Consider the following 27551-nt stretch of genomic DNA (forward strand, 5'->3'; position numbering starts at 1 on the left):
GTTTGTGTTGCTTCACAGTCCCCGCTGTTCCATAAGATGTATTTTTACCTGTTTTTTAAATCTGATTCTTATGCTTGCATCAGTTACCTGATGTGGAATAGAGTTCCATGTAGTCATGGCTCTATATAGTACTGTGCGCCTCCCATAGTCTGTTCTGGACTTGGGGACTGTGAAGAGACCTCTGGTGGCATGTCTTGTGGGGTATGCATGGGTGTCCGAGCTGTGTGCCAGTATTCCAAACAGACAGCTCGGTACATTCAGCTTGTCGACACCGCTTACAAGAACAAGCAGTGATGAAGTCAATCTCTCTTCCACTCTGAGCCAGGAAAGACTGATATGCATGTCATTAATGTTAGCTCTCCGTGTACTTTTAAGGGCCAGCCGTGCTGCCCTGTTCTGAGCCAACTGCAATTTTCCCAAGTCCCTCTTTGTGGCACCTGACCACACTACTGAACAGTAGTCTAGGTGCGACAAAACTAGGGCCTGTAGTACCTGCCTTGTTGATAGTGTTGTTAAGAAGGCAGAGCAGTGCTTAATTATGGACATACATCTCCCCATCTTAGCTACTGTTGTATCAATATGCTTTGACCATGACAGTCTACAATCCAGGGTTACTCCAAGCAGTTTAGTCACCTCAACTTGCTCAATTTCCACATTATTCATTAAGAGATGTAGTTGAGGTTTAGGGTTTAGTGAATGATTTGACCCAAATACAATGTTTTTAGTTTTGGAAATATTCAGGACTAACTTATTCCTTGCCACCCATTCCGAAACTGACTGCAACTCTTTGTTTAGCTGACATGTATAGTGTTGAGTCATCCGCATACATACACACACTGCCTTTACTCAATGCCAGTGGCATGTCGTTAGTAAAGATGGAGAAAAGCAAGGGGCCTAGACAGCTGCCCTGGGGAATTCTTGATTCTACCTGGATTATGTTTGAGAGGCTTCCATTAAAGAACAACCTCTGTGTTCTGTTAGACAAGTAACTCTTTATCCAAAATACAGCATGGGGAGTAAAGCCATAACACATACGTTTTTCCAGCTGCAGACTATGATCGATAATGTCAAAAGCCATACTGAAGTCCAACAAAACAGCCCCCACAATCTTTTTATCATCAATTTCTCTCAGCCAATCATCAGTCATTTGTGTATGTGCTGTGCTTGTTGAATGTCCTTCTCTATAAGCAGGGCAGTTAGAGGGACATAAATTAGGTTACTTTTATGTGTCTACCGATGCCCGTGATGTAATGTACATTTGCTGAAGCATTTTGACAACTCTGTGTCACAATGGTAGGGATTAGCTGAGCTGGGCTTGGGTCATTGCTAAGTCATTGTCTCAACGCAGCCTTATAATGCTGTGAAAGGATCCAGGAACCCAAATGATTTTGGTGGATCCCATCCTCCTTATAAAACGTGTTTTGTTTCCAAAAGGTATCGAAATTGTCAACAAAAGTTACACCCATTGAGCTGCAATAATCACGTAGCCAGTTGTGAAGAGCAAGAATCCTGCTAATGCGTTCAATGCCACGATTCAGAGTTGGCACAGGGCCAGATGTTTTTTTTTGTTAGTGTCTAGCAGAGAGTCAATCAGCTCTTTAAAATCCAGTTTCAACTGTTCAGAGCTGCCCTTCATAATGTAATTAAAACTCACATGGACTACGATAGAATCGATTTCCATGTCCTGACTTAGTACATTCGGGAGCAGCTTAGTAATGTAATTTACTCGAGCTCTGGGATAGGACATTGTTTTTGCACCAGGAACGGTCACATTTCTTACCATGGAGCTGCCCAAAATCACGGCTGGCGAGAAGGATGAGGAAATTCGCCCACTCCCACGCTTCACAGGATGCAGGCCTCCGACAGATGGAGAAGCCCCGCTTGATCCAGAGCAGGGATGGAAGGTTGCCGACGTCGACTTCGAAATCGTGGTAGTAGGCACTGCGGCCGCAGACACAGGCACCCCCAGCAACGAAGGTGCAGGAAGATCAGACTCCAGGACGGCGAAACTATTCGTTATTTGTATCCGCTCCGGGCCTCTCGTTCGGAGTGTAGACTGCTTTGTGGGAGGTCGCTGTCTTCGGCTTCAACGGCTCGTGACATGCGACAATGGCTCGTGACATGCTGTGCTCCTTCGACGGCGCTATCAGATGGGGGAGCTCTGGGCAACACCGGCCAATCGGATAACGACAAACGACATAGGCCTGATCACCAACGATGATAAGACAGCCTACCACCGTCGTGTCGTCGGCAAACCTAATAATGGCGTTGAAGTCGTGCGCAACCATGCAGTCATGGGTGAACAGGAAGCACCCCTGAGGGGCCTCCGTGTTGAGGGTCAGCGTGGCACGACGGTGGTAGGCTGTCTTATCACTTAGTGGCAGATGTGTTGTTGCCTACCATCCCCACCTGTGGGCGGTGTGTCAGGAAGTCCAGGATCCTGTTGCAGAGGGAGGTGTTCAGTCGCAGGGTCCCAGGGTGTTGAACGCTGAGCTGTAGTCAATTAAAAACATTTTTGCTTTTGGCTGACCTTATTTTTTCATTGACATTTGTCAATAAAACTCATGAATGCAACTGTTTATGTCAATTTGTTTTGTCTTCTACTTGTAGCCGGGTTGTCCTGAAAAGAAAATGGTAAACACTTAGTTGTGAGGCTAAATAAATGGGCTGGACATGCAAATAAATTAAAGTCTGATAAATGAAAAGCTGATTTTTGCTGGGGGCTGGATTTGAAATATGGAACAGCTTGCGTTCGAAATGCGCACCAGCCATTGTGAGGGCATAGGTCTATAGGTCTCATTGGTAGTAGCCTATAACTGCAACGTTTTCTCATGAATTTGTTGGTGGCGCAAGCAGGGATGTGGGCTGGTGTGGAGAAAATGCCAGGGTCAAAATCTTGTCCCAGTCTGCTCCTGCACACACATGCACGCAGGCACACACACACATATTACCCACATGCTATCAGAAATAAATATTTATGTACATTTAGTGATCTCAAAATCAGAAAATACATTTTGAAGTTATTGTGAAGTACGGTAAGTGTGTGAGTGTATAGTATGGAAAGGGATACGTTCAGTCTTCTGTCCCTGTATTTGTCTGCTTCAACATTTTAGTTTTTCCTGGCTGGTCCTTTCACCAGACCGCCTGACTATAAATAAGGCTGTTCTGATTGCCCACATCCTTGCCCCTAAAATAAATCCTCCACTATATGGCCAGAGCAGAAACCCAGCACCTATGAGAGACAGCGCAGTCTGACAGAGCAAGCCAAATAGCCACACTCTGCAAATAAGAGGAGCAAAATCCTCAGTCCCTCTGCACGCACGCACATACAGATACACACACACACACACACACACACACACACACGTACACACACACACAGAGAGTACCACAGAATGGGAGCCAGGGTGGGGATCTGGGGACTGGATCCCAAATGTTACCCTTTTCCCTATACAGTGCACTACTTTTGGACCAGGGCCAATAGGGGCCATTTGGGACGTAGCCCTGAAGCTCATCAGAATGGTTGACTCAGTCCTCCTTATTCCCTCAACACGGTGTGTCTGACAATGCACAGCTGTAAAAGGGAAGAGAGTGAGTGGCTAGTCAGTAGGGTGTTGGCCCCTCTCTGCCCACTAACTTTATCCACAACCATAGCCTCTTAGTTACTGTCATCGCTGAGTCTTACCAACAACAAACACAGTCAGTGAAAAAAAAAAGGGGCGAAAGGGGGGGAGAGACTAGCAATAGTAAAAACAGTAACACTGCCTTGTTGGTGCCTACTGTCTTTGAGAGAACACAGGTGCAAAACCCACTGTACCCCTGAGGACTGAGCTTCTATCAGGCCTACAGAATTATATGTGCAAAAGAAGATTCTCAGCGTTGAAGAACTACTTGCAATATCACCTGCTGTAGTTTAAACAACACACAAGTCAATATGAACAGCACCCCATATGACTTTACACATGTCCATTCATTCCCTCTTCATTTGTGCAATAGGCTACTTTCCTTTTGTAGACAATTTTTAATTGTTGCCCTTATCCATGTTCATTTGAAAATAACATTCCCCATTTTAAGCATACAATCATTCATAAGAAACAGGTGAGAAACAGGTAGGCAAATGCATTTTTACTCAAACCCTCTTACCAATCAATCTGTCAAAGCCTCACCCCTTTCCTCACATTATCCACGGTATTATTATTTTTTCATGTCTTTGTGGGGGCACTTCACTGTTGTGAGAATTTAAGATGGAAACTGTCTGCATTTGTTTTCTTTACAAAAACACCTGTCTAAACAGTGGCAAAGCCAAGGGTGAGTCTCAAACAAAAATCCAGTAGAGAAAATCCTAAAGACAACCACTCAAGCGAAGCAATGCAAGTGCGCTGGATGAATTATCCAAGATGGTATAGCAGTGAGGTCGTGTTTTCTGTAGTGTCCTCATGTAAATAGCCAGTTTTTTTGTTTTATTTTGTTTTTTTCGTATATATTTCTCAATCTCACTTTCCATCCTTTAACTAAATATACTTTCCTGCAACCCGCCTCACCCAATGTGGAACGGATTCTATTATTTCTTCATACATTTTTATTCAGAACCTCTGGCTGAAATTAGCCAGCTAACTAGCTACTTGCTATTAGCCACCGTTAGCGGGTTTCACCATTGTCCGTGGCCATGGCCTGCACTACCTACCAGCCAGCTCTAGCCTGGACAATTATCGGCCAGTCTGCACATCGCGCTATCGAGCCAGAGCATATCGGATTTTCTGCCGGGATCACTGAATCGCTGGACCTTAACACTGGATCATCGCAACTAGCTAGCTGCAACCGAATGGCTGTTGTCGTTGTTGGGTAATCACCACTAATCACCACTGTCCTGAAGCTAACCCCAGTTAGCCTTGAGCTAGCCTCGAGCCAGGCCCATCTCCCGGCTATTTACCTCTCTGTCAACCGGACGGGACCTCCTAGTGTTGACACGGAGCCCCGCCGATCCATCCCGACTGGTCTGCCGACGTAATCGACTGTGGTTTCAACAGGCTTCCCGTTGCGACGACCACGAAGATCCATCTGCTAGCCCCGGCCCGCTAGCACACGCAATCAACAGCCGTGCCTCCAGCTCGCCTGTAGCGTAGCAGCCACTGAACTGCTCCCGGACTTACTTATCGCTGTTCACTGGACCTTATGATCACTCAGCTACACAGCTGATGCCTGCTGGACTGTTCCTTTATACGGTACCCCATCCTGTTGATCTGTTTAGCCTCAGCTCAAACTTTCGTCGCCATTACCAGCTGATGTCGTAGCTCTCTCGAATAACACCTGTGACTGCTTTATGCCAATCTCCCATGTCAATATGCCTTGCCTATTGCTGCTTCGGTTAGTTCTAACTGTACTTTTTCAATGTAGAGCCCCCAGTCCTGCTCAACCTGTCTCAGATAGATCCTTTGTCCCACCCCCCACACACGCGGAGACCGACTCAATCGGTGCCTCCAGTGATGCTATCTCTTTCATCTTTACCCAACGCTTAGGTTTACCTCCACTGTACTCATATCCTTCCATATCCTTGTCTGTACATAATGCCCTGAATCTATTCTACAACGCCCGGAAATCGGCCCCTTGTTTTCTCTGTACCCAACGCACTAGAAGACCAGTTCTTAAAGCCTTTAGCCGTATCCTTATTCTACTCCTCCTCTGTTCCTCTGGTGATATAGAGGTTAACCCAGGCCCTGTAGCCCCCAGTATCACTCCTGCTCCCCAGGCGCTATCATTTGTTGACTTCTGTACTCGCAAAAGCCTTGGTTTCTTGCATGTTAACATCAGAAGCCTCCTCCCTAAGTTTGAGTTATTCACTGCGGTAGCACACTCAGCCAACCCTGATGTTCTAGCAGTGTCTGAATCCTGGATTAGGAAGGCCACCAAAGATTCTGAAATGTCCATTCCCAACTACAATATTTTCCGTCTAGATAGAACTGCCAAAGGGGGCGGAGTTGCAATCTACTGTAGAGAGAGCCTGCAGAGCTCTATCATACTATCCAGGTCTGTGCCCAAGTTTGAGCTTCTACTTCTAAAAATCCACCTTTCCAGAAATAAGACTCTCACTGTTGCCGCTTGCTACAGACCCCCCTCAGCCCCCAGCTGTGCCCTGAACACCATATGTGAATTGATTGCCCCCCATCTATCCTCAAGAGTTCGTATTGCTTGGTGACCTAAACTGGGATATGATTAACACCCCGGCCGTCCTACAATCTAAACTAGATGCCCTCAATCTCACACAAATTATCAAGGAACCTACCAGGTACAACCCTAAATCCGTTAACAATGGCACCCTCATAGATATCATCCTGACTAACTTACCCTCTAAATACACCTCCGCTGTCTTCAACCAGGATCTCAGCGATCACTGCCTGCGTCCGTAATGGGTCCGCGGTCAAACGACCACCCCTCATCACTGTCAAACGCTCCCTAAAACACTTCAGTGAGCAGGCCTTTCTAATTGACCTGGTATCCTGGATGGATATTGACCTAATTCCGTCAGTAGAGGATGCCTGGTTGTTCTTTAAAAGTGCTTTCCTCTCCATCTTTAATAAGCATGCCCCATTCAAACATTTCAGAACTAAGAACAGATATAGCCCCTGGTTCACCCCAGACTTGACTGCCCTTGACCAGCACAAAAACATCCTGTGGCGTACGGCATTAGCATCGAAAAGCCCGTGCGATATGCAACTTTTCAGGGAAGTCAGGAACCAATATACACAATCAGTTAGGAAAGCAAAGGCTAACTTTTTCAAACAGAAATGTGCATCCTGTAGCACTAACTCCAAAAAGTTTTGGGAGACTGTAAAGTCCGTGGAGAATAAGAGCACCTCCTCCCAGCTGCCCACTGCACTGAGGCTAGGAAACACTGTCACTACCGATAAATCTACGAACATTTCAACAAGCATTTTGCTACGGCTGGCCATGCTTTCCACCTGGCTACACCTAACCCGGCCACCAGCTCTGCACCCTGCACTGCTACTTGCCCATGCCGCCCCCCACTTCTCCTTCACCCAAATTCAGATAGCTGATGTTCTGAAAGAGCTGAAAAATCTGGACCCCTACAAATCAGCTGGGCTAGACAAGCTGGACCCTTTCTTTCTCAAATTAGCTGCCGAAATTGTCGCAACCCCTAACACAAGCCTGTTCAACCTCTCTTTCATATCGTCTGAGATCCCCAGAGATTGGAAATCTGCTGCGGTCATCCCCCTCCTCAAAGGGGGTGACACTCTAGATCCAAACTGTTACAGACCTATATCCATCCTGCCCTTCAAAAGAATTTGAAAGCCAAGTTAACAAACAGATCACCGACCATTTAGAATCCCACTGTACCTTCTCCGCTATGCAATCTGGTTTCCGAGCTGGTCATGGGTGTACCTCAGCCACGCTCAAGGTCCTAAACGATATAATAACTGCGATCGATAAAAGATAGTACTGTGCAGCCGTCTTCATTGACCTGGCCAAGGCTTTTGACTGTCAATCACCGCATTCTTATTGAAAGACTAAATAGCCTTGGTTTCTCAAATGACTGCCTCGCCTGGTTCACCAACTACTTCTCAGATAGAGTTCAATGTGTCAAATCGGAGGGCCTGTTGTCTGGACCTCTGGCAGTCTCTATGGGGGTGCCACAGGGTTCAGGGGGTGCCACAGGGTTCAATTCACGGGCCGACTCTATTCTCTGTGTATATCAATGATGTCGTTCTTGCTGCTTGTGACTCTCAGATCCACCTCTACGCAGACGACACCATTTTGTATACATCTGGCCCTTCATTGGACACTGTGTTAACAAACCTCCAAACGAGCTTCAATGCCATACAACACTCCTTCCGTGGCCTCCAACTGCTCTTAAACACTAGTAAAACTAAATGCATGCTCTTCAATCGAACGCTGCTTGCACCCGCCTGCCCGACTAGAATCACTACTCTCGGCGAATACGTACAAATACCTAGGTGTCTGGTTAGACTGTAAACTCTCCTTCCAAACTCACATTAAGCATCTCCAATCCAAAGTTAGATCTAGAATCGGCTTCCTATTTCGCAACAAAGCCTCATTCACTCATGCTGCTAAACATGCCCTCGTAAAACTGACTATCCTACCGATCCTTGACTTCGGCGATGTCATTTACAAAATAGCTTCCAACATTCTACTCAGCAAATTGGATGTAGTCTATCACAGTGCCATCCGTTTTGTCACCAAAGCCCCATATACTACCCACCATTGTGACCTGTACGCTCTCGTTGGCTGGCCCTCACTACATATTCGTCGCCAAACCCACTGGCTCCAGGTCATCTATAAATCCCTTATAGGCAAATCCCCGCCTTATCTTAGCTCATTGGTCACCATAGCAACACCCACCCGTAGTGTCCCAGCAGGTATATCTCACTGGTCATCCCCAAAGCAAACACCTCCTTTGGTCCCATTCCTTCCAGTTCTCTGCTGCAAATGACTGGAACGAACTACAAAAATCTCTGAGCTGGAGACACTTATCTCCCTCACTATCTTTAAGCATCAGTTGTCAGAGCAGCTTACCGATCACTGCACCTGTACACAGCCCATCTGTAATTAGCCCACCCAACTACCTCATCTCCATATTGTTATTTACATTATTTATTTTGCTAATTTGCACCCCAGTATCTCTATTTGCACATCTATAACTCCAGTGTTAGTGCAAAATAATTACAATTATAATTTAGTATTATGTCCTATTTATTGCCTTACCTCCATAACTTACATTTGCACACACTGTATATATATTTTCTATTGTGTTATTGACTGTACGTATTGTTATTCCATATGTAACTCTGTTGTTTTTTCCGCACTGCTTTGCTTTATCTTGGCCAGGTCGCAGTTGTAAATGAGAACTTGTTCTCAACTGGCTTACCTGGTTAAATAAAGGTGAAAAAAAAATAAAAGAAATAAAAATAAATGACTCCAGCTGTGTCTATGTTGCAATGGCTCACTTTTCTTTACAAGGCAATGATTTCTTTATCTAGATGAAAAATGCAACAGGTAGGCTAAGGTGGACAAATTCGTTCCCTCCTTTAAATTTGTTAAAAAAAGACACCCATTTTTTTTCCCATCACCTTAAATGTCTAAAAGTAGGCCTATAGAAAGGTTTTAGTGACTTTGACTCAGCAAGAAAGATATACCTGAAACAAAAACCCTCACAGGTTTGTGGCGACGACAAAAGACCAGACTATTTAAGTGATTATTAATACAGTTTACATCTTATACTGGCATTTGGATCCTCTGTCCGGAGTCGATTTAAATCTGCACAAATTAAGCACTTTGTGTGTCCAGACAAATATACAGCAATATGTTGGAAAATCCCCTGGTGATCAGTCATCTGTAGAGTCAAATCATGTCAATCAATTACAAGTGTAAACACACACACACACACTAACATACTACTTATTTCCAGAATTCCAAGTAGGGGGCACAACGTTGCACAAACTATATACCAGTAGCCTAATAATTACATAAACTATTGCACTTGTTTTCAACAGCAGTTTTATTTTTCATATACAAACACACAATGTCTGTACCACTTTTTAATGTTTACTAGACAACCATTTTCTAAGTGTACAGAGTATATAACATAATTTTTTCATACTTTACTTTTTGATACTTTATTTTTATGACCAAAAGTAATAGAGTACAGAGCCTATTCCATCCAATGAGAGAAGCTCTTTACATCTCACTGAAATGTGAGCAGCGTTGAAAATAAGATCTTCCACAAAGCAATGCATATACAGGTAAAAGTCAGTAAATTAGAATATTTTGAAAAACTTGATTTATTTCAGTAATTGCATTCAAAAGGTGTAACTTGTACATTATATTTATTCATTGCACACAGACTGATGCATTCAAATGTTTATTTCATTTAATTTTGATGATTTGAAGTGGCAACAAATGAAAATCCAAAATTCCGTGTGTCACAAAATTAGAATATTGTGTAAGGGTTACATTTTGAAGACACCTGGTGCCACAAAATAATCAGCTGATTAACTCAAAACACCTGCAAAGGGCTTTAAATGGTCTCTCAGTCCAGTTCTGAAGCCTACACAAACATGGGGAAGACTTCAGATTTGACAGCTGTCCAAAAGGCGACCATCGACACATTGCACAAGGAGGGAAAGACACAAAAGGTTATTGCAGAAGAGGCTGGCTGTTCTCAGAGCTCTGTGTCCAAACACATTAATAGAGAGGCAAAGGGAAGGAAAAACTGTGGTCAGAAAAAGTGTACAAGCGATAGGGATCACCGCGCCCTAGTCAAGATTGTGAAAAAAAACCCATTCAAAAATGTGGGGGAGATTCACAAGGAGTGGACAGCTGCTGGAGTCAGGGCTTCAAGATCCACCACCAAGAGACGCTTGAAAGACATGGGTTTCAACTGCCGCATACCTCGTGTCAAGCCACTGTTGACCAAGAAACAGCGCGAAAAGCGGGACTGCTGCTGAGTGGTCTAAAGTCATGTTTTCTGACGAAAGCAAATTTTGCATTTCCTTTGGAAATCGAGGTCCCAGAGTCTGGAGGAAGACAGGAGAGGCACAGGATCCACGTTGCCTGAAGTCTAGTGTAAAGTTTCCACCATCAGTGATGGTTTGGGGTGCCATGTCATCTGCTGGTGTCGGTCCACTCTGTTTCCTGAGATCAAGGGTCAACGCAGCCGTCTACCAGCAAGTTTTAGAGCACTTCATGCTTCCTGCTGCTGACCTGCTCTATGGAGATGGAGATTTCAGGTTCCAACAGGACTTGGCGCCTGCACACAGCGCAAAATCTACCCGTGCCTGGTTTACGGACCATGGTATTTCTGTTCTAAATTGGCCAGCCAACTCCCCTGACCTTAGCCCCATAGAAAATCTGTGGGGTATTGTGAAAAGGAAGATGCAGAATGCCAGACCCAACAACGCAGAAGAGTTGAAGGCCACTATCAGAGCAACCTGGGCTCTCATAACACCTGAGCAGTGCCAGAAACTCATCGACTCCATGCCACGCCGCATTAATGCAGTAATTGAGGCAAAAGGAGCTCCAACCAAGTATTGAGTATTGTACATGCTCATATTTTTCATTTTCATACTTTTCAGTTGGCCAACATTTCTAAAAAATCCCTTTTTTGTATTAGCCTTAAGTAATATTCTAATTTTGTGACACACGGAATTTTGGATTTTCATTTGTTGCCACTTCAAATCATCAAAATTAAATGAAATAAACATTTGAATGCATCAGTCTGTGTGCAATGAATAAATATAATGTACAAGTTACACCTTTTGAATGCAATTACTGAAATAAATCAAGTTTTTCAAAATATTCTAATTTACTGACTTTTACCTGTATCATTTATAAAGACAATTTATACAAGGCGAACACCATGGTTTACAGAGTAAAATCCAACCATGTCGTCATGTTTTGTTATGTATTTTCTGTTGTACAAGCTTCTGGTACAATGTTGACATCCTCCGTGTGCAAGTACACCATATTAGTCAAAAAAATATTTGGGACAAATACAAACTGCAAGATAAACCGACTTGAGGGATGAGTATCTGTACAAAACAACACATGCCTATAACTCAGCTTGTTTGGTCAAAACGATGATCCTACGAAGCACCTTGTGTCAAAGCAGTTCTTCATTGCAGACTTTTCTGTTCTACAACGGACAGTTGAAAAAGGCTACAAACATACAGATATTAATTGTCATACATTTAAGCTGCACCAATACATACTTAAATGTCCATTGTCAAGGTAAACATATATACTGAACAAAAATATTATACGCAACATGCAACAATTTCAAAGATTTTACTGAGTTAGTTCATTTAAGGAAATCAATCAATTGAAATAAATTCATTAGGCCCTAATCTATGGACTTCACATAACTGGGGAGGGGCGCAGCCACTGGGGAGCCAGGCCCAGCCAGTTTTCCCCACAAATGGGCTTTATTACAGACAGAAATACTTTAATCAGCTGTCCGGGTGGCTGGTCTCAGACGATCCCACAGGTGAAGAAGCCAGATGTGGAGTTGCACAACATTTTAGAGAAATACGTTATTTGTGCGTATGGAACATTTCTGGGGATCTTTTATTTCAGCTCATCAAACATTGGACCAACACTTTACATGTTGCGTTTATATTTTTATTGAGTATATATACAATCAAATGGTCCTTTGAAGAATAATTGAATAATGAAAACAGTAGAAAAAAAACAAGGACAAAAGAGTAACAGTTGCCCAAAACTAAAGAAATATTGACAAATGTGTTTAAACTGCTAAAAAAAGTGGAGGTCCCATTTGCTTTCAGCATATCTTCATGTTTAAACAGATGTATGCTGCAACCAAAGCTGATTACTACTCAAGAAATCATTCATGAAAATATATTAAATGTATTGAAGCCAGGAATATACTGTGGGGTCCCTTTAAATAACTGTACATACAGAGGGAGAGATCCTCACATTCAAATCTTAAAATATGCAGTACTTGGTCCGATGACACAGAAAAAAATAAAAAAAGGAAATACTGATAAAGCCTTTCTAAAGACTTGTGTGTTGAGAGAGAGAAGGGAGGAGTGTGTGTGTGTGCGTGTGCAGCAGAATAAACCAAGCTGGCTCAATTCCCCTGCTCTGGCTATGGGTCAGTGTGTTGGGGGCAGCCTGCTGGTCAGAAGCCCTCACTGCTTTAGTCCGTTTGTGGAGGGGCAAGAGGGCAGGTGGGGGAGAGAGGGGGTCACTGCACCGCACACATGGAGCTGCGCGGGGGGTTGACTGTCCTCGCCACAGGTTCTTGACTGTAGTTCACGATGTCTGCCTTCACCACACGCTATGGAGACACATAGACAAAGAAAGACATAAACAGAGGCAAAATATGAGAAAGTTGCCACCATACTAGAAAATCCATCTGATTTTAAAGTGGCAATATGTAACTTTTTGGGCGACCTGACCAAATTCACATAGGAAATGTGAGTTATAGATCTATCATTCTACTTGAAAGCAAGTCTAAGAAGCGGTATATCAGTTCTATGTGCGCTATTTCTGTGCTTCCCGTTTTTAAAATGTTGTTTTCGTGTCTTTTACTTTCGGTTTTGTACAACAGCTTGAAATAGCTGAAACAACAATATTTCTGGTTATGGAAAATATATTTCACAGCGGTTCAGATGGTACAATGATTCTCTACACTATACTAGCTTATTTTGTCACATAAACTGAAATTAGGCGAACTATTAGAGTTTTAGCAACCAGGAAATGGAGGAGCGATTTTAAACACCAATTATACAATTTGAGATTAATTTACCTAATTGATACTACTAAATATTTGCCATTTGTTCCTGCATAGGCCAGAAATCTATATGGATCACATAAAACAGGTCCCAGGTCTTCCTTCCCAGGCCCCAGACCTTACTTGTATAATTCAAATACATTTAATTTGTCACATTCAGGAAAAACATGTAAACTGAAGTATACAAGTTAATGGATGAATGTTATGGTAAAAATAAAGATGGAAAATCTGCTCTATAGTAAAGATCTGCTCTACAGTCTTTTTGCAGATGCAGCCAGCTCAATGCCAATCACAAGTGTAGAAACAGGTCAAACAAAGGTCAGTCTGACACAAACTCTGTCCGGGGGCCAAGCCCACTTCTCTGGATCATACTAATGCAGCCCACTAAAATAGTCGAAAATTCCTGGCAACATCTTCTCATGTTTTTCTTCTCAATGATAATATCTTTTTAGTACCAAACTACTGTAGGACTAGCCTAAATCAAACTTTCTTTCATTAATTACAAACTAACTAATAACTAACTTAAAGTGGAACTGACAGCATTAACTACTTTGCAGATATGAAACGGACAATCATAATATCAGTCAAAAATATAAAAAATCCCAGTTTATGCTACAAAACCAACTTTATAAGAGGTTTTAAAAATAGGTTATATGTCATGATGTAGAGTAAGGCATTGTTGGCAGAATACATGGATGCAGTTCAACGCATGATTAATATAGCTAATTCACCAACACTTTTCTTGGTAGTCCAACAAATATTGCTATCAGGTTGTAAATCACAGCTGGTCTGGTACATTGTTTGCTGCCTCCAGCCCTTCGGGATGCACTGTTTCAGTTTCAATGACTCAATGTTTTAGACATAAACGGACGAATTTAACTAAGGCTGGGAATGTCAATACAATCAAACTAGCAATGGCAATGACCACAAGTCAGTCATAACGTGGCTAATAGGCTAGCTTATCTAATTATGTAGCTAATTATTTAGCAAGCTAAAATGCCTTAAAGGCATTTATGAAAATTCTATAGCAATATGGAGTTGGAAAGCGGCCGTGCGTTTGTACAATGGATAGACACTGCAATAAAACATGTCATTCTTGTCCAGGACCGGACTCTACACAGACTGGTGCGCCATAGCCAATCAGAGCTACAGTATTCTCAAACATTCTATGAAAGTACGAAATTGTGAAGATGACCATATCTAAGTGCTCGCTTCTCTATACACCTGTGGGTGTATATGAACAGATTTTAATACGATTTGATTTTGCTAAAACGCTGTCAGTTCCACTTTAATTCCCACAATTAAAATACAACAACAACCTCTACCACTACCACTTCGTATGGTGCTCTTGTGGTTTTATACCAGGCACTAATAGATACAGTATATTTCAGGAGATAAATATATCTATGTGTGACTGTGTATAGACATACTTCCAACTACTGAACCGAACAGATTTTGCTCTGATTGGTCTCTTGTCTAATGGGGACTTCGTCCTGAGGGTAGTCCACCAGCTCAGCTTTCACGATCCTCTGAGCAGCACACACCAATGGAGAGATGGAAGGAGACAAAACCAGGCAGGAGAGAGAGACATGGAGAGGGAAATCAGGGTAAATGGATAAAAAGGAAGACGCGTGGGTAGAGGAGGTGAGGATGGAAAGGAGAGAGAGGACAGGAAAGAAAACAAAGATGCAGACGGGAGGTACAGTTGGTTGGAATGGAGGATGGGGAGAGGTGAAGACAGGGTCGTGGAGGTGACAGTGAGAAAAATGAGAAAGAAACGTGAGAAATGGATTTGAACAGGAGAATAAACAAATGAGAAGCTCCGGGGTTTACGTAGGAAAATGTCCATGACCAAAATACATTTGTGAAACATTTCGTCATGTACAAAATGAAGAACACTCAGATATTATAATACTCCCAGACAGATATGAATTGTGTGTGCCAAATATTGGTTTATCCATTCAATAAAGATCTGGGAGTATTGTAGCGAGTGAGACTTTTTTTATTTTCTTAAAGTTTAAGCCGTTAGTCTGCACTTTTATTTGGGTGTGCATCCTCGGCTCCTCTTCTACTAACATTTTACCATGCCAAGTTTTAAATCAATCGTTACATCTTCAATGAGGAAAGGTATAGCTATCACCTTTACCTATTCTTGACTTGGTGATGTAGCTCTGAGTGAAAGTGATCTTACAGCCAACCCTGTCAGAAATCCAACTGAGCTCATCTGGGCTAATATTCATAAAACATCTCAGAATAGGAGTGCTGATCTAGAATCAGTTCCCCTCTCTGTCCATGTAATCTAATTCATTATGATCTAAAAGGCAAAACCGATTCTAGATCAGCACTCCTGAGACACTTTATGAATACGGGCCCTGGATATTGAGTACCAGTAACAGGACAGGTTCTGAACTTACAATTAGACCTCAGACCTGGATTGGGGAGCCAGCAAAGACCAGACATCGTGGTTGAACCCAGGCCCTGGTTGGTTGATTAATGAGCTGCCGATGCCTTTTGTCAGACCCCATGAGTGATCAGCGGCCCCAGTATCTGTTCTTCCAGACAAGGGACAATGATGGAGTGGGCTCCCAAGCCAATAAGATCTTGCCAGGGGCTCTGACCCCCATGCACAGCTCTCTAAACCCGACAGCTGATAATGAGGCTTTTCTGGCCCCCCAACGAGACCCTAGAGCTTCCCCCTGACCTCCATCCCCAAATGCCTACAACTCAGAACATAATTCCAACCATTGTTAGCACTGCACAAGGTAGAAAAACAGACAATTCAAAAACATTTCTATTTTCCTCAATTTCTTTCTACTTATTTTTTCTTTCTCCAGTGAATGTTGAGGCCTTCAACTACTGTAACCACAAAGTCTTATCCCCAAACCTAACCCATTCTCTATCCAAGATGAAGATACACCATTGAAGTGGGATAGTCTTTACTCTACTTATTTTATTTAGAAAGATATCTTCAGAGAACTTGCATCCCTGGAGTGACACATGGACATCATAGATTACGTTTCTGTGACAGGCATCTTGACTGACAGATCAGACCACTCATCCGGCTTGTTTAGCTTGGATTAAAGCACTTGGGTTTATTGAGGAAGCTATCATGGGATGTGACGGAGGGGAGCGGAGATGAACACCTTCATTAGCCTCTGTCTGTTGACAGCAGAAGGGGCAGGGTAGGGGTGGAAGTGTTTTTGAGAGTCATCTCCTAGCCTTCGCTCCCTTGGTCCTCTCATTTCTCTGGGGGTCCTGACCTCCCCATAGCCCCAGACTTATCAGCCGCTCTCTAGCCAGCGCGGCACCAGCCAGTCATATCACAGCCAGGATTAATGCCTCTTGGGGAGATGCCCTGCGTAATCCCACTGCTGCCACCAGTGACGGGGCCACCTTGTCTGGCTGGTTCGAAGAGGCCGAGCTCGGAGGACCTGTTCAGCCCACATCAGGGGGAGATAAACGCAATAAATCCGAAGATGCAGCCAAACCTTCCTACCCTACACCGCCAACCTCTTGACCTCTCGTTTCACGCACCATTGGGCTCTAACGTCATCAACGTGGCTGAATTTACAGATGGACAGTGTCAGTCACAGGTACAGCGTCACAGGAGTAACAAGCATCCTCTACAGTGTGCGGTGAACTCGTGCCCTGACACACTTTGTTTGACCTCGTGTACATGCGTGTGGTTATAAGAAACCGTCTAAAAAATGGCAACATGACTCCAGGGGCTGCTACATAATTCTCTATGGGAAACGTGAGAGAAAAGGCCTAATGAAGGCTCACCTGGGACTGCTCCATCTCTGCTTTGTTGAGCTTCACCCCCAGAATCTCTGCAGCCACTCTCTGGAATGCCAGGAACACCTGAAGGGAAGGCAGGGCGGGAAAGGGAAAGAGAGGAGACATGAGCAGGAATATAGAATATGCTTTCAATGTGCACAAATAAACAAATATTGCACCGCATCAATTTTGTTTAGTCTCATCTTCTTCACAGCAAACAAGAGTATTTCAGTGGTAGGTTTTACATGTCATTTTCTTGGTGCATGTGCGTCACTTTTGATGTGATTTATTGGGTAAACTGACTCACTGAGTCTCCAGACTTGGCTGATACGAACTGACTGATGAGGCTGTTCTCTTGGCAGAAGCGCTGGTGTTTGTCAGCCTTCACTGTCCTCATATGCTCCAGGTCGACTGTGGAGAAAATGCAGCGTAACATGTCAGCAAATTCACAGATAGCATGATTGACTTTACACAAGGTTACACAGACAGGGCGAACCTCATATCTGGACTTGCACAGAAAAGATAAAGGTTTACACTAGCTCAAGATACACTCAGGGTCTGCCTGATATAGATAATTGGCAACATAATTGAATTGTTGTGTGTCACGTTAAGTTAAGGCACCTTCTTCTAAATAAATTTCTCTCCTTTTGATGTCCTGTCGGGGGAGGAAATTAGGGATGCAAAGGGAGGGTATATTACTGGAAACATTCTAAGTTTACCAGTAAACTACCAGAATTTTGGTATGTTTCTATCACAAGACATCTAGTGGCCCATTTGGGTACTTTATATTGTCACAGGTGTCTGTAATTACCTCTGGCCCTCTGTGTGGCCTTATCACATACAGTGCATTCTGAAAGTTTTCAGACCCCTTCACTTTTTCCACATTTTGTTACGTTACAGCCTTATTCTAAAATTTATTAAATTGCTTTTTCCCCCTCATCAATCTACACACAATACCCATAATGACAAAGCAAAAACTGGTTTTTAGAAAATGCAGCACATTAATATATAAAATAAATAAATAAATAAATAATAGAAATAACACATTTACATAAGTACTCAGACCCTTTACTCAGTACTTTGTTGAAGCACCTTTGGCAGCGATTACAGCCTCGAGTCTTCTTGGGTATGACGCTACAAGCTTGGCACAACTGTATTTTGGGAGTTTCTCCTATTCTTCTCTGCAGATCCTCTCAAGCTCTGTCAGGTTGGATGGGGAGCATTGCTGCACAGCTATTTTCAGGTCTCTCGAGATGTTCGATCGGGCTCAAGTCCGGGCTCTGGCTGGGCCAATCAAGGACATTCAGAGAGACTTGTCCCGAAGCCACTCCTGCGTTGTCTTGGCTGTGTGCTTAGGGTCGTTGTCCTGTTGGAAGGTAAACCTTTGCCCCAGTCTGAGGTCCTGAGCACTCTGTAGCAGGTTTTCATCAAGGATCTCTTTGTACTTTGCTCCATTCATCTTTCCCTCGATCCTGATTAGTCTCCTAGTCAGCATGACGCTTCCACCACCATGCTTCACCATAGGGATGGTGCCAGGTTTCCTCCAGACGTGACTCTTGGCATTCAGGCAAAAGATTTCAATCTTGATTTCATCAGACCAGAGAATCTTATTTCTCATGGTCTGAGAGTCCTTTAGGTGCCTTTTGGCAAACTCGAAGCGTGCTGTCATATGCCTTTTACTGAGGAGTGGCTTATGTCTGGCCAATCTACCATAAAGGCCTGATTGGTGGAGTGCTGCAGAAATGGTTGTCCTTCTGGAAGGTTTTCTCATCTCCACAGAGGAACTCTGGAGCTCTGTCAGCGTGATCATCGGGTTCTTGGTCACCTCCCTGACCAAGGCCCTTCTACCCCGATTGCCCATTTAAGAATGTTGGAGGCCAGTGTGTTCTTGGGGACCTGCAATGCTGCAGAAATGTTTTGGTACCCTTCCCCAGATCTGTGACTAGACACAATTCTGTCTCGGAGCTCTACGGACAATTCCTTCGACCTCATGGCTCGACCTCATGACAAAGCGAAAAACCTGTTTTCCCTTTGTCATTATGGGGTATTGTGTGTAGATTGATGAGGAAAATGTTTTATTTAATCCATATTAGATGGATTAAATAGTGGACTAAATAGTTGGAAGAGTTGCAGAGCATTGAAAATAATGCCATTGTTGATTATACTTTTTTCATTAATTAGGCTATTTTCTCTTGAACTATATGGTCTATCTACTAGAAACTCATGGACAATATGGACACAGATATAAATACAAAACAAAAACATATATATATATAAACACACATATACACATCTATCTATCTCTCTCTCATATATATATATATATATATATATATATATATATATATATATATATATAAAATACATTTAAAAAATGTTATTCAAGTATAAATTACCAAAGTTACGATAGATTGCCATAGATTCTGTTAATTACCAAAAAGTTTCCAGTAACTTTGGTAAATTACCAGTAGCTTTGCAACCCTAATTCAGAGACCCAAGGCCTCCATTTCCAGGTGCGATTACAGCTCAGTGTCACACATTCCATAACGTAGACCTAGTACAGCTGCACCCTGAAGCCATGCACATTTAGCTCTACATGACCCAAGTAAGTCAAAAGAGCCCAGCTCTACCCCGAAGTATGGATGTCTGCTGAGAGAAAGCCATGACATATCATGTAATTACATATTTAATTATAAAATCAGGCCTTTAAGTTGCACACATGGGCCTAAAACCTAGGTCTGTCAAAACCACGCTCATTTACGGAATGGGTACAATGATAGTGCCTTCCTTTCTAGCCATCGTGCCTGTCTCCGTGCATTCAACTCCGGTGATACCAGGCGTTTCACTTCTCCCCTTCCTCAATACGGGTTCACGCCAGGGTCACAAGGGAAGGTCATCTGGGGGTCTTGCTGCTGAAAGCAATAGCTTCCCAGTTTATTACTGGCTTTGTGTGACAAGGCGGCCACGCCCGGTATCTGGTGCATACGTGTCCATGGGAGCCGGAGGAGGTAGTAGGCTACTGTACGGTGTTGAATTCCTCTCGTCCCCCTCGAGTTTTGCTCTTTGTATGAACTTAATTCAAGCTGTCAGTGTTTTCTCCTGTTCTCATGACCCCTGATTTAGGGGTGTGTGTGTGTGTGCGTGCGTGTGTGTGAGCGAGAGAGTGTGTGTACGTGCATGTGTGTGTTCTGAAGAGCAATGTAAACAGTGCCCTCCAGTATTATTAATCATATATTAAGTCATAGTGACCAAAATATAAAAGGCCAGTCACCATCCATAGCCATTTCCAAGAGAAAGGCACATTTTGGGACAGTGTTTTGTGATTTTTTTGTGAATCATTCTAAGAATGTTGGCACCACATAACTGGGAAAAAGTTACCGTATATGTCATGACATAGGAGTCTGGAACTTACAAACCTTTCTAGTCCCCCTAGACGGACACACACACAGGTTGTCGCGTCTCTCCGCACGCATACACATGGCTGTCTTGTAGGTGTCAGCACATTATTAATTTCCTTTATTTAGAGCGAAGGCATGCTACCAGAAGTAAACTGTGCTAATCCTTTGGATCCTGCACACTTGGGAGTGGTTATCAATCATCTGTCAGAGTCAGACTAGCCAACATTAACACACTGGGGCCGGGGAGTGGCAGGACACTAAGTAAACCTGACAATGGGGAGAACTGAAGATAAAGCAATTAACGAAGGTTTCTCTGTGCTGTCATGACTGACGGGGCATACAAAGACAAACAATCATTTTTGTCTTCTATCGTTGCATAGTCATACAGGTGACAGTTTTAAAACTCTTGGACCTATTATGGATTTATTTTTTTCAAGACGTGTGCAAATAATGAACATACAGTATATCCCTAGAAATACTAGAAACACATGGTTTGATGAGTTGCAAGAACACTAAAAAATACTGACTATTTGGTAAGACATTGTGTGTAAGGACCAGGCCCAATTCTGTCAGCCAAAACGGCCTAACAAAACCCAATTCATTACACAAAGCAATAGACAAAATGTTTATTTCGAAAAACCTGCTCCATAATTACTAAAGACTAACTTATAGAACGTATAGAATTTGTGAGCCAATCTTAAGACATGGGAGAGTAGGCATGTGTTATTTTGCTCTTGCTCTTTCAGTCGCCGGGAGAGTTAGCCTAAGTTATTATGTTCCCTCATACAGGAATACCAGAGAAACAATACTGACCAAGAGACTCAAAGTGCCTTCCTAATGAAAATAAAACACGAGCTATGTATACATTTGGATAATTTTTTTGGACAATTACTTACATTTTCATACATGCCAAGACAGAAGGCTTATAATGTTCAGTAAATTAATAAAAATTCAATAAAACAATACTGCATATAATAATATAGGAATGCAATGACTGATATGTTAAGGCTTAAATGAATATATATTTTTGTTAGAATTCAAATAGCCAGAAATAATACATATTTTCATTCTTGAGAGGACTGCCAATGACAACCGCAAATACTGTTTAATTTGCAACAAACCAAAAGTACAATCTCTCCAAAACAGATTCTAGCTACATGTGTCATCTGTCTGCGGACACAGAGTGCACAAAAAGCCTACAGTTATGGTGTTTCTTATTTTTTTACCCGTGTTAATGTAGCCATTTCCACTAATCAGGTTGAAATGATCTTCCTCCGCTGATCTGGTTTCCCTCCATTCCTGACAAACTGTAAGCCAGGTTAACTTCCCCCAGGAAGTGACCGCAAACATGAAATAAACTGTTTAGGCCTCCTACCATATAGAGATAGCAGAATGGATCATTACTCGCCAAGACCGATGACTCCACCCCAGTCACCACAAATGTGTTTACTTTAAGAGTCGGTTATGTCATTGTGGTTAATCTCAGTACATTTGGAGAGACAAATACTTTGGTAGAACTAATTTGTTAGATAGAAACATGAAAATATCATGAGGTCATAGCCAAAGTGAGAAATATAAACGATGATAAGGAAACGCCGGACTGATTTTAACATCTAGAGTTGGCTGTATCTAAGTAATACAATGAGGGGACTTTAGAAAGTCAAGTTAGTTAGCAGCCTATAGGCAAAGAAAATCAGAAATGTAATCTGCCTGGCCATTAGTAGATTTGTGGCAGCACAATGAGTGTGCATTTTAATCACACAGTTTTCTTCAAATAAAAAATACAATTTGGTCAGTCAAGGAATTAAGACAGTATTTACATTTGTAATAGGCCTATTCATTTCACACATTCCCAGTAACAAAGGTGTATCACTTCACAGGAGATAGTGAGTGTAGTGCTGTGTGGTCCCCGGTGTCATGGGTTTTTAAAAACACATTGTGATAACGCAGGGACTCGTTGCACTGTTCCACTGCGTCGACTGCTGGGGACCAAGTGGAACATTAAATCGAGTGAGAAACTGCCAGCGAATAAACTTGACATAACACAGTTAATCACTGTCAGCCTCATTTAAACCAAACAACTGTTGGATTATTGGGGAGGGGACTTGAGGGGTGTCTGGGGTCATACCCCCCTTGTGAAAGTTGCAGGGTTTAATAAAACCTGAGGGAATACCTCTAACTTCCAACATTAACTCACTGTGCCTTGCAGACCCATCAGTATGGGGTTCCCTTTCCCTTCATAATCATCCACAAACTGACAGATTGAGCTACTACCCTTGCTGCTGGATTGTGTGAGTTCTCTCTACTCTGAGGGTGTATCGAGCTGAACAGTAGCCACACCCAGACCACAATCTCCCACAGTCCTCGTTGGTCTCAGCCACATTTTCCTCTTCAGGTCTACTCTGTATCCACTAGAAAAAGACAAGAATAGGCTGGATCTTCAACCCATCTTCTCTCAAATCTATACGGTTCTCCCCTCACACCTGTGCCATTATAATGAGTGATGTTCCATTATGGCGCCTTAGGTGCCATTACTATCATGGTTGACAGGGGCCTGATATCAATCGTCCCTTTTGTTGGCACAGGGAATTAAGATGCTATCCTGGAAGACAGACCACCGGCACACCCAGTAGAGCAGATGTTCAGCTCACTAAAACAGCTCTACTCAACACTCCACAGCATGGCCAACTGCTGGGTTTGGAACTCTTGGGTCATGTTCAGTAGGGCACACCGTAGCAAAACGTTTTGCAATGGTTCTTTTTGGACAAGTTCAGGTAACGCCTCCCTGTTTCAAAACATTTCCTCCCTACTGAACAGGACTCTGGATGTGTACTGGAAATGACGCCAAAATAAGAGACTGAGGTGTTCTGCCAAGAAGATACCAAAACCATACTCTAGTAGTGTGTCTGAGACAGGCCCATGACATCATGAAAGAATTCTGCTGCAGCTGCAATTTTTCATGGGATTTATTTTCTCTTCAAATGTGATACAGAACCTGGGATAATAGCAATGTGACATTTTATTTAGTGTTAAAATTAATGTTACTAGACATCTGGAAAACTTCTACAATCTCACAAAGCCCATGAATGTTATTACAGAGAGACTTGTCAGTGTAATGTTTAATGGCTTTCGGCATTGACTGCGTTTTTTGTGCAAGACGTGGCCTGTAAAACTAATCTGTAACTCGAAATCATGCAGCACAGTTAACCGATTAATACCCTACTGGTTTACGTGACATGAGCACAGCTCATAAAAAGCGCAGAGTTACGAAATGTAAAGCGCTTTGGCACTTTGACATTTGTACGAAGAACAACACGAACATTTCATAAATGTCATGCCATAATTCACCATTCTAAACAGGATAACACGGCTCCACCAACAAACAGCAACGTTTGTCCCTGCTATTCATTGTAAAATTATGACCCATTTTAGGCATTTGCTTTAAGTACATTGCATTCGGAAAGTATTCAGACCCATTGACTTTTTCCACATTTTGTTACGTTACAGCCTTATTCTAAAATGGATTAAATTGCCACCCCCCCCCCATCAATCTAATCACAATACCCCATAATGACGACACAAAAACAGGTTTTTAGATTTTTTTGCCAATTTATAAAAATAAAAAATGGAAATATCATATTTACATAAGTATTCAGACCCCTTACTCAGTACTTTGTTGAAGCACCTTTGGCAGCGATAACAGCCTGGAGTCTTCTTGGGTATGACACTACAAGCTTGGCACACCTGTATTTGGGGAGTTTATCCCATTCTTCTCTGCAGATCCTCTCAAGCTCGGTCAGGTTGGATGGGGAGCGTCGCTGCACAGCTATTTTAAGGACTCTCCAGAGATGTTAGATCGGGTTCAAGTCCGGGCTCTGGCTGGGCCACTCAAGGACATTCAGAGACTTGCCCCGAAGCCACTCCTGTGTTGTCTTGGCTGTGTGCTTAGGGTTGATGTCCTGTTGGAAGGTGAACCTTCACCCGTCTGAGGTCCTGAGCGCTCTGGAGCAGGTTTTCATCAAGGATCTCTCTGTACTTTGCTCCTTTCATCTTTCCCTCGATGCTGACTAGTCTCCCAGTCCCTGCCGCTGAAAAACATCCCCACAGCATGATGCTGCCACTACCATGCTTCAACGTAGGGATGGTGCCAGGTTTCCTTCAGACGTGACACTTGGCATTCAGGCCAAAGAATTCAATCTTGGTTTCATCAGACCAGAGAATCTTGTTTCTCATGGTCTGAGAGTCCTTTAGGTGCCTTTTGGCAAACTCCAAGCGGGCTGTCATGTGCCTTTTACTGAGGAGTGGCTTCCGTCTGGCCACTATCATAAAGGCCTGATTGGTGGAGTGCTGCAGAGATGGTTGTCCTTCTGGAAGGTTCTCCCATCTCCACAGAGGAACTCTGGAGCTCTGTCAGTGACCATCGGGTTCTTGGTCACCTCCCTGACAAAAGGCCCTTCTCCCCCGATTGCACAGTTTGGCCCGGCGGCCAGCTCTAGGAAGAGTCTTGGTGGTTCCAAACTTCTTCCGTTTAGGAATGATGGAGGCCACTGTGCTCTTGGGGACCTTCAATGCTGCAGACATTTTTTGGTACCATTCCCCAGATCTGTGCCTCGACACAATCCTGTCTCGGAGCTCTACGGACAATTCCTTTGACCTCATGGCTTGGTTTTTGCTCTGACATGCACTGTCAACCGTAGGACCTTATATAGGACAGGTGTGTGCCTTTCCAAATCATGTCCAATCACTTTACTTTACCACAGGTGGACTCCAATCAAGATGTAGAAACATCTCAAGGACGATCAATGGAAACAGGATGCACCTGAGATCAATTTCGAGTCTCATAGCAAAGGGTCTGAATACTTATGTAAATAAGATATGTTTCTTATTTTTAATAAATTTGCAAACATTTCTAAAAACCTGTTTTTGCTTAGTCATTATGGGGTATTGTGTGTAGATTGATGAGGAACAGTTTTAATGTAATCCATTTTAGAATAAGGCTGTAATGTAACAAGATGTGGAAAAAGTCAAGGGGTCTGAATACTTTCCGAATGCACTGTACATACTATATACATTATACGGACACAATGTATTTTACAATAGTTATTTGGTTTGTTTTTAATCCCATCCTTCAGCTACCCTCAACCCCTCCCATCCATCTCTGAAGACTACCCAGTTAGAAATATATGCTAAATATAAATCAAACTGTGATGTTTCACAAAAGTTCTGAACCTTTCTATTTTCATAGATTCTACAGATTGTAAATTAAATAAACATTTTTGCTAAAAGTATTATTATATTATTGATCAATTGACTATGACTTTTCAAATCACCCAGCAGCGCTATTTGCAGAGTTAGCTCCAGGCAAATGTTGCAATTCTTCAGCCATTCCTGAATCTGCGACCAAACACAAGCTACATATGGACAGTACCAAAACAAATGATGTAATGATTCTGTCTCTTTGCAGCTAAATCTGCAGGGCTGGGAAGATTGTATCCCCATATATATATATATATATATATATATATATAAATAAAAACGTTCTATTGGTTGCAAGAATTACGTATCATAATTTAAATAGAAAAAAATGTTTTGCGTATCAGTTCACAAACCATGTGCCATGGAAACCGTACATTCGAAATTGTCTTCCCAACTATTTTGCAATCTATATGGCAAAGCTGTCAATTTGTTGGTCCTTAAATGAAACTGGTATACTTTATTTATCACAATTTTCTTTGACCAATTTTTCCCCCTTTCACTTGCCTCTTCCATTTTTGCGTTAATGCTGCAATTAGTTGGCTGTAATGTATGAAAATGTATGCACTCACTAACTGTAAGTCACTCTGGATAAGAGCGTCTGCTAAATGACTAAACATGTAAATGTAAAATGTAATTTTGGGTAGAGCAGACATTTCCATATATTTGTGTTAGCTGCATGTGTGACATAACTCCACCAGTCCTATTTATGATATATTTTACAAAGATAACATTTTATCAATTAGTATATTTGATTTTAACCATAATATGTTGTATTATTTGTTCTGTCTTTTCTGGTGAATTAAACTGAAATTGCAACCAATTTATGACTTACTTCAAAAATAGCTATATTTTGGAGATGATTTCATTTTCAAATTACCAAAAGTGAGAGGTTGTAATCTGAATAAAGGGAAAAAGGCAATTCTTGAACATGGGGTGAGACATTCTTACGAATCTGCAAGACAACCAGTTCGGATTTAAGTATAACTTTTGTATGACTGAAGCCTTTAGTCAGAGGTCTACAGTCGTGGTCAAAAGTTTTGAGAATGACACAAATACTAATTTTCACAAAGTCTGCTGCCTCAGTTTTGATGATGGCAATTTGCATATACTTCAGAATGTCATGAAGAGTGATCAGATGAATTGCAAAGTCCCTCTTTGCCATGAAAATGAACTTAATCCCCCAAAAACATTTCCACTGCATTTCAGCCCTGCCACAAAAGGACCAGCTGCCATCATGTCAGTGATTCTCTCGTTAACACAGGTGAGAGTATTGACTAGGACAAGGCTGGAGATCACTCTGTCATGCTGATTGAGTTAGAATAACAGACTGGAAGCTTTAAAAGGAGGGTGGTGCTTGAAATCATTGTTCTTCCTCTTAAGCATGGTTAACCTCAAGGAAACGCGTGCCGTCATCATTTCTTTGCACAAAAAGAGCTTCACAGGCAAGGATATTGCTGCTAGTAAGACTGCACCTAAATCAACCATTTATCGGATCATCAAGAACTTCAAGGAGAGAGGTTCAATTGTTGTGAAGGTGTCAGGGCGCCCAAGAAAGTCCAGCAAGCGCCAGGACCGTCTCCTAAAGTTGATTCAGCTGCAGGATCAGGGCACCACCAGTGCAGAGCTTGCTCAGGAATGGCAGCAGGCAGGTGTGAGTGCATCTGCACGCACAATGAGGCAAATACTTTTGGAGGATGGCCTGGTGTCAAGAAGGGCAGCAAAGAAGCCACTTCTCTCCAGGAAAAACATCAGGGATAGACTGGTATTCTGCAAAAGGTACAGGGATTGGACTGCTGAGGACTGGGGTAAAGTCATTTTCTCTGATGAATCCC

At 42.6% G+C, this 27551-nt stretch overlaps 1 protein-coding gene across 2 annotated transcripts in view; it reads right to left on the reverse strand.

Moving 5' to 3' along the window:
- Positions 1 to 11808: 11808 nt before the first annotated feature.
- The window catches only part of LOC311105098 (ras-related protein Rab-28), a 57356-nt gene continuing 41613 nt past the window's right edge, over positions 11809 to 27551 (reverse strand). The window contains exons 5-8 of one of the 2 annotated variants that reach the window (XM_084147100.1): positions 17373 to 17476; positions 17072 to 17149; positions 14719 to 14817; positions 12072 to 12832 (exon numbers count right to left, since the gene is read on the reverse strand). In XM_084147100.1, the coding sequence (XP_084003226.1) occupies positions 14725 to 14817; positions 17072 to 17149; positions 17373 to 17476 (275 nt within the window). In that variant the 3' untranslated portion in view covers positions 12072 to 12832; positions 14719 to 14724. Of the gene's footprint in view, positions 12833 to 14718; positions 14818 to 17071; positions 17150 to 17372; positions 17477 to 27551 lie in introns of both variants that reach the window. The other variant, XM_084147099.1, reaches the window with a different exon arrangement.

The sequence above is a fragment of the Coregonus lavaretus genome, assembly GCF_964263955.1.
Source record: "Coregonus lavaretus genome assembly, chromosome: 29".
Lineage (NCBI taxonomy): Eukaryota > Metazoa > Chordata > Actinopteri > Salmoniformes > Salmonidae > Coregonus > Coregonus lavaretus.